Consider the following 8,605-nt stretch of genomic DNA (forward strand, 5'->3'; position numbering starts at 1 on the left):
AAAAAAAAAAGATATTTCACAAATTATCTCCTTTTATGTTCCATTGTTTATGTTAGGCCATTGTAGCCTAAACAATTATGTGTAATAAATTTTATGTTGAATCAAATAAAATATTTCTAAAGCTACTATTTGTAATGTCTAATTAATACTTTCTCATTTAACACAAGAAAAGCTTTAAATAATCTTTTGGGGGTATTTTCACAGCCAAATGTGTACCCACTGTATATTGTATTTTTCTACGTAAATAATAAAATATATTATGACCAGTATTAATGTTGGTGGCATCTTTTTGATAAGACAGAATTTAACAGAAATAGTCAAACTAATTTTTGGCACTGAGGAAAATATAATTATTAAAAAACTTTTAAAGGCGGTTATGATACTTTAAAACTACACTCAAAGTTTTCTGCAACTGAAGAGCACCACGAGGCATATAGTTCAGTCCTGAGTGGCTGTGGGTGTGGTAATGGGATATTTGAGAGGTCTTTTCCTCTCTGATTCATGTTGCTACGAGCGAGCAGTGTTTGTTTCTTCTAACAGTCAGGCTCTTTAAAACAGATGAGGACTCTCAACGCTGACACTCATTTAAAATGGCTTTATTCTGAGCACCATTACAGTTAAAGCGTAATCCTGCATATTAAACACGAGTGTTTTGTCCAGTGGGATTCTGTAATTTATCCTGAAAAATGCAAAGTAAGCATCCCTCTCTCGCAACCAGTCCGGCTACATTAATTGGTATCATTACTGTGCATCATTATATCAGTTGTATTGTGCAAGAGTTTGTGTGTGAGTGTGAGAGAGAGGGCTGGGATTGAGGCTCCCTGTTAATGATTCAACAAACTTGGCAGTACTGGGCACAGAGCAGAGGAGCTCATTGTGAATAAAAGGAAAGAGACTGTCCACACCAAGTAATGATTATTTACATTCCTATGGCCTCCTAAAGACAGAATTAAACACCTAGAACCTTCAGAAATACATTTTTGTGCTCAAGAATCTTTTCTTCTTATCAACAATGTTGAAAACAGTTGTGCTTCTAATTATTTATGCTTTTTGTTTTTTGTGGAAAATGTGATCGATTTTTCTGAGGATTATTTGATAAATAGAACATTTACTATTCAAAATAAAAATATTTTGCAACATTATAAATGCCTTTACTGTAAGTAACTTGATAAATGCAATGCATCCTTGCTGAATAAAACTTAATTTCTTTCAAAAAATGAATAATGTAACTGATTTCAAACCTTTGAATGGTAGTAAATAATCATTAGCGGTTCTGGCTACGGTACTTTGGCATGCAACACCCAAAAGACACCTAAAACCAGATGTTTCTGCTGGTTTTAGATTGTTTAAGATCTTCCCCCAGCCTCACCAAGCTAGTGTGCATCTGGTTTAGCTGGTTGGTCAGCTGGCTTCCCTGCCTAACCAGTTGAAAAGTGTCAAAATCCATCTAAAACAGACAAACCAGGCCAGCTAAAACAAGCTTCTGTTCATGCTTGTTTTTTCAATTCAAGTTTGTATTGCATTTCTAATCATCTGCCTTGAGCAGAGGTGTGCTAGTACTTTTCTAAGGGACAGAGAAAGGCAAACAGGAAGAGAAAGAGTTAAAGAGGGAGGGAGAAGTGAAAATAAAAGAGTGGAGATTGGTTAGAAAACTGCACTAGTCAAACTCTTTGATCACTCACATGTAGAATGACGCCCTTCTCCAGCAGGCTCTGCTTTTTGGCAGTCATTACAAAGTAGTGTGTGTCATCCTTATAGTAGACAATGTTTTCCAGGTCAATTCCTGTGGAGGCAAACCAAAAGAGAAAAAGACTAAATGAGCGAGCGGGAGGAAGAGATTGAAGTGGAGTTGTGACAGACAGCATGTCAAGGGGGGAAAAAGAGGGCAACAGAGATAGAAAGAGGAAGTTGTTTGCATCCGTTCACAGATGTAATTAAGTTCCATCTGTGCGGCGGATAATGCGCCCACTCCCTCCATCAACAGGACAGAGAGAGAGAAGAATAACAGTGATTATACAACTCAGAAAACAGCAACAAAGTCTGCCAACTCAGCACAAAGCACAGGAACAGCTCTTCAATACGAGATTCTTCAAGTATTTGTTTCCTACACTGCTGGATCTTCTAGAAGTACCACAAGAGCTTCTCTAAAAGTATAACAAGAGTTCTTCTGTTAGCTATGAGCTGTAGCTGCTGTTCTTACATCAAATTCTGACATATATATTCAATAAGAGTGCTTATTGTACCTGTGGCTTCTCTAAGGTCCTGGAAGAACTTCTGGTTGAAGATGAAGGCTACTCCACTGATCTCCTCCACCTTTGCTTCTGCAGTTGTGTTGCGGTTAATGAAGTTAGCTGTGATAGCAATAGCCAATTTGCCCCTAAACTCCTTCCTCCTGAAACCTGGAGAGACAGCATACACATTCATAAGTATGAATGCCAAAATGTTTATGCAGATCAACAACAGATCAGTGAGATTTCCAATGACTAAAAACTAGATTTTTTACATATTTGAAGAAAATGTGAGTGGTGCAAAACCCACCACCATTTTACTAGGTGGTTGCCAGTTTGTTACGAAGACATTGAGTGTTTTGAATGTGCTGCTATGCAGTTGTTAGTGTTTTTAGTTGTTAGTGTTTTAGTCAAAATCCGTCCTATGCATATCTAGTGACCAGAAAATCATGTGTCATCTTTAAATGTACACTACACCTTTCAGTAAAGTTTTTTTTTTTTAATTCAGCAGCTAAGGACACATTAAACTGACCAAAAGTGACACCTCACACCTCTGTTCATCAGTTTGCACTGGCTGACCAATAGCTGCTCGCATAAAATTCAAGGCATTGATGTGTGCCTACAAAACCACCCCTTTACCTAAATTCACTACTTCAGACTGATGTGCCCAGAAGCTTGCATTCTGCAAGTGAAGGGCGTATTATTGTGCCATCCCAAAGAGCCACAAAATCACTAGAGGTCATTCCGCCAGAAGGGAACAGTAAATGTTCCCTCCTGGTGGAATGACCTGCCCAACTCACTTCGAGCAGCTGAGTCCTTAGCCATCTTCAAGAAACAGATAAAAACACATATCTTCCATCTTTATTTGACCCTCTAACACTAGCACTCTCTAATCTAATCTAATTTTATTTTATCTATTTTTTTTTAGCCGAGACTTGTCATAGCACTTGCATATTATTGCTCTTTTGTTGGTTTTGATTGCTTCTATTGTCCTCATTTGTAAGTCGCTTTGGATAAAAGCATCTACTAAATGTAAATGTAAACGTAAAAGTGACAATAAAGAATTTTACATTGTTACAAATTATATTTATATGATAAAAGCATTTCAACGTTCTATTTAAAGAATCATGAAAATGTATCTAATGCACCAAATCCGCATATTAGTATGATTTCTGAAGGATCATGTGACACTGAAGGCTGGAGTAATGGATCCTGAACACTCAGCTGTGCATCACAGAAATAAATTACATTTCCAAAAAAAAGAAAACAGTATTTTAATTGTAATAATATTACACAATTTTAATAAATTCTGCCTTGGTGAGGATAAGAGATTTCTTTCAAAACCATTTAAAAATCTTAAAAACATCCTACAAACATTTGAATGTTAGTGCAAGTCTACAAGATTTTTGACCCATTTTTGATTTGCCAAGTTTATTCATTCAAGTATAAGCACACTTCTGCTGAATAAGCAGCATGATTTGAGATATCATTCATGTCTGCAGGACAAGTTACACACTGAGGTTTGTTCAAATCCCAAGGCAAGCACCACTAATTATTTTTGTTCCTGTCTAGACAAGAACTAAAGATTCAAAGAGAGGACATTCTCAATTATGATTTTATATGAAGTGCTATATTCTTACCTGACAGCGTGTTTCTCCTCCCATCAGCCCCAATTATGACGTCGAACTCTAGCTCATTGACTGGATGTGTTCTGGGGTGGACCTCGGCTCTCCACCCAATTCCTGGAAAAACCAACAGCATGTTCAGCGCTGACAGACAAGTCCTTTCTCCGCAAGACTTGGTATCCATTCAGGATATGCCTAGGCTCTTTAGAACGACTGGCATTTATGTGGAAATGGAAACAAACGAATGGAACTGCTGAACTTTAGCATGGAAAGGACGTGAGAAACTGATCTTACTCTCATTCTCTTGGTCTTCTGGTGGCTCAATGAGGCCTCTGAACTCCACGTTGACGTGAATCTCGATGCCAAGGAGAAGAGCTACCTTCAAGAGCATCAGCTGCAACTGACGAATACCTGCAGTAAGAGATTACAAAAACAAAAACCACATCTGAGACTCCATTTACACATGGTATTAAAATCTGACTCAAAACGTGGACAAGACGTTCTAGAAAAGTTCCTCTGATTAGATGCATCACTTTTACAAGTCCAATTTATTTTCTTCTTAGCCAAACCAGTTCTATCTTGCTGGCAAAGTTTAAAGACCTTGTTTTGGCAGGTTTTCCCCAACACATCCCACAATGATTACATGAGTGGGCAGCTATTTAACGTCTGGGATGAATCAGTATGCATTAGTATTTACACTACATTTGCTGGGAGTCCTTGAACACCTCGGAAGGTGGTTTGAGTAATTGTTGAAAGTCTCCAATGTGTCTAACCCATCTACGTTTAATGCTGTCCACTAGCTGTCATGAAAAAATCGTTTGATATACTACTTACTGATATGGTCGATGGCTCCAGCACAAAACTTGCCGTAGAACTTCTTGGCTCCAAGACCCCTCAGATCCTGAATGGTGAAAGGCCAAAGATGGAGCACATTGTTTCGGGAGAATGCATCCCTCTTCTCCAACAAAACCACCTTGGCTCCAAGAAAGCCCAGCTCTATGGCTGTACGCAAACCACATGGTCCAGCTCCAATGATCAGACACTGAGAAACAATTCATAAGGAGTAAAAACCTAATTATCAAGCCACAAAGTCCATAAAGAATCTATTTTAAGCAATACCAGAACATTGCAAGTTTGAGAACTAATAACCAAAACACTCTCTTTCACCCCAGGGAAACTTTCATACTTTGGTGTTGGCACAGGCCCTTCCTTTTTTGTATTCTTTGTGGCTGGCGCGCTTGTCTAACTTGGCCCAGAGAGCTTTGGCTTTCCAGTAGTTGAGCTTGGACTTGAGTTTGTGGTAGAACACACGGTATTCATTGGGCTTGAGTTCCAGGAAGTCACAAAGCTCTTGAAAAGCCTTGAGAGTGCCTTTGCAGGTGGTGGCCTGGACGAAGCGGTCAAAGAACACATGGGACTGATTCACCCCTTCTCCCACCGCATTGACGCCTCCATCTCCCATGGTCCCTTGACCCGACGAGCGGGGATTATGGGACAGGCCCCGTCCAGCTTACTCAGAGTCTCTCTGTTTGCGATTCAACTTCCGCCATAGGTCATTTTCATCCTGAATGAAGAAAAAAAGATGTATCAAATATTTTATATATACAGTACATCACTGTGGCACATGTGGAAATGCACAAAACTATGCAGAAGTAAAAAATAATTGTTTATTCAATATTTTGGCTTATTTTGAAAAAGTGTTATTATTAATTATCAATGAGAGCACATCACTTTTTTTTTTAAACCATTTCAGACAACTTGCCTAAAAATAAGTGCAGAAAATGCGATGAAAATCTGCAGATAGCATCTAGGCCTTCTTATTAGATTTTCTTCAATGATAAAGAGATTATAACATTTAAATAACATTTCCACAAAGCATGGCTTTAACAGAAAGGAGAGATATGGAAGCTTCCTGGTTTAGTTTCAGAAACAAACTATTTAAACAAGCATACCTCACTATCCTATAATAATTGGTGATAAATTACCCAATTTTAATTAAACTCTCGGAATAAAACAAGCATTGCTACAGGATTAATTTGCTGCCTACTTATTTCAGTATAGTGACGTATTTTCAACTGAAACGGAATATTGAATCGAGGGCAGGGTTTTATTTTAGTGCTCCTCGTCTCCATCTCACACTCACAGCAACCTAAAGGTTGGAGGGACGTGGTTAAGGATATATGTTCATCAAACTGACATCACAGAAGGAATGCCATTTCAGAGGGGAAGCAAATGTTCAGATTTTGATTAAAGATTACCAAGACAAACATTTTTTTTTTTTTTTTGTCGATTAACTTGCACAGATTAATTGTTCACCTTAAGATTTGCAATGTGCACTAACAAAGTAAATGGAGTCAATTTTAATTTCATGAGGAATTTAAGATATCACTTTATGTTTCTACAGGGCAAGAACATGATATAATGCAGCTATATAAAACATACTGTGTAAAACAGGTCTATAAAACAGGTTTTAAAACCCCAAGACGAGGCGGAAGTGCAGGGGTGATTGCGTTTTTGCTACAATTGCCCCAAGACTCTGGAATGATCTGCCCACTTTTATTAGAATGGCTTCGTCTGTGGCTATTTTTAAGTCTAAATTAAAATCCTATCTGTTTGATAAGGCTTTAAATTCTGGTTTAGCACTCTTTATCCTTGTCCTATGTTTTTGTTGCATGTTATGTTTTTTTTCCCCCTTCCTCTTGGTTTTACTGCTTTTTACTTTTCATTGTGTTATTGCAGTTTTTAGTTATTCTATTGTAAAGCACATTGGTCAATTCTGGTTGCACTAAATAGTGCTATATAAATAAAACTGCCATTGCCGTTAAAAAGTTAACACGTTTCATCAACACAGAGTGGGCTGCCAAAACCTTGTCTGGAAAATTTAACATAGCCTAAAGGACCTAGAAGCTTTAATAAAGACTTGGCATCAGAAAGAGCTGAGAATGCCCCATGCCCTTATCTCGGAGTCAGTGACCACAGAAAGTCTGATGAACGCACAGAAACCCAAACAGGAAATGCTGTAATATTGGAAGTTCATGCATTCTACTGTGAAAGAGTCACCCCAGACATGATAAACCAACCACAGTGCTGCATGAATAACAAAAACTATTGCTGACACCAAGTCCTAATCAGGTGTGAAATAGTCTTGCATCGCCAAACCTTTGTCAGCCTGTTCCTCTTTAGAGCTTATTTTGGTCAAGAACTGGCCATTCAAACAGGAAGAGACCTCCTGACATGTAAAGCAACCAACCAACCACAGTTTACTTTGCATTTAAATGGTGAGAAAAAGTCTCACAAATGCGTCTCTCAGAATGTTGCATTCTTCGATACAGGCTGACAAAGACCAGATCTCATTGACATTGGCCAACAAAGGGGAAAAAAGCCCAGAAATGCTGATGACCAAACATTTCGGCAACAGTGTGCAGGAGACCTCTCCGAAAGAATATTTTTAAAGCAAGACATTCTAAACACGTCGAGAGAAAAAAGAATGCTGAGTAATCAAAAAAAATTGTTGAATACATAAAACAGACCCATCAAAAGAATCACATTTAGACTGTTTTTCAATCGGGCAACTGAAAGTGGCCACAGTTAACTGTCAGCCACTGAAATAGAACATCTAAAATATCACAAATTAGTAGTTTGTCAAGGCCAAGGACATGTACACACACACACACTCCCATTAAACGAATTCAGACTCACACACACTGCTAAGGTGTGGTCTAGATGAAGGAAATCTCCACCTCACAGAAAGCCGGTGAAAGGGAAGGTAGGTGAAGGGTTAGTGTGAGGGCCCTTTCACTCGGTTCCAGCTTTAGTGTGCTGTGAAAACACGCTCCTGACCTCACCGCTCTGAAACTGCTGCGCCAGCAATCGCCTCAACACAGCAGCCAGCCACTAAAAGCCTCAGTAGTGTCACAAAGCCACAAGACGTGATATAATGATATCTGCCTTACATGTAGGGCTGTAGGCTTGCCGCGATAGACGGTGTTGACGGTGATACCGGTGTTAAGCCGCAACACCGGTTACGTCACTTGCCCACCGCGGCACCGACCCCCACCGTCGTTTTGATGTCATTTAGTTCAGTAAAAGAACAGACACTACAATTAAAAACTGAACGCGGCTGCTCCATGCAGCGTGCCGAACGACAGTCGCATCACAGATCAGATTTAATTTCTCCAGTGAGGAGAGTGAGTCGAGCTGACTGACAAGAAGAGTGAGGTGAGGTGAGACAGACAAGACGATCGCGGATGATTTAGTTTCGAAACTAGATGCAAAAGCGCCTGTTTGGCAGTATTTTGGATTTTGAAAAGCCTGTGATTTTGGACGTTTTTTTTAAACATTCGTTTCTTATTTAATTGGTTCCACTTTGTTTGCCGATTTTTACTTTATTTAAACTTTGTGTCATTTATTTATTTTATTTGACAGCAAGGTGTATGCCGTGCCTCCTCAAGTTTTCTTACTCGTTTTGCTAATAAACGTTCTACGTTTCTTATTTATTTGGTTATATATTATACATGTTTACTTATCCTATTTCCAGTTTTGTATACCTATTTAAACTTTATGTAAGTTAGCTATTTGTTATTTTATATTAGGCATAGCCTGCCCTATAGAATGGTGTATTTTTATTCGTTTTGTTAATAAAAGTGATATGTTTTATATATACGCTAAAGTGAGTTTGACGTATTTTGTTGTTGCATTCAAGTAATTGATGCCTAACTGCCGCTAATTCAAAAGTGAAAGTAAAATGTGCAC

The 8,605-nt window shown here is 38.6% G+C and overlaps 1 protein-coding gene across 2 annotated transcripts in view; it reads right to left on the bottom strand.

The window, feature by feature from the left end:
• Nucleotides 1-8,605, bottom strand: part of mical3a (microtubule associated monooxygenase, calponin and LIM domain containing 3a) — a 92,569-nt gene that overhangs the window by 52,270 nt on the left and 31,694 nt on the right. For both annotated transcript variants that reach the window (XM_016466621.1, XM_016466620.1), the window contains exons 2-7: nucleotides 5,040-5,417; nucleotides 4,688-4,895; nucleotides 4,148-4,264; nucleotides 3,869-3,970; nucleotides 2,244-2,399; nucleotides 1,683-1,783 (exon numbers count right to left, since the gene is read on the bottom strand). In XM_016466621.1, the coding sequence (XP_016322107.1) occupies nucleotides 1,683-1,783; nucleotides 2,244-2,399; nucleotides 3,869-3,970; nucleotides 4,148-4,264; nucleotides 4,688-4,895; nucleotides 5,040-5,315 (960 nt within the window). In that variant the 5' untranslated portion in view covers nucleotides 5,316-5,417. The remainder of the gene's footprint in view (nucleotides 1-1,682; nucleotides 1,784-2,243; nucleotides 2,400-3,868; nucleotides 3,971-4,147; nucleotides 4,265-4,687; nucleotides 4,896-5,039; nucleotides 5,418-8,605) is intronic.

This window comes from Sinocyclocheilus anshuiensis, unplaced genomic scaffold (assembly GCF_001515605.1).
Source record: "Sinocyclocheilus anshuiensis isolate Anshui unplaced genomic scaffold, SAMN03320099.WGS_v1.1 scaffold304, whole genome shotgun sequence".
Taxonomy (NCBI): Eukaryota; Metazoa; Chordata; class Actinopteri; order Cypriniformes; family Cyprinidae; genus Sinocyclocheilus; species Sinocyclocheilus anshuiensis.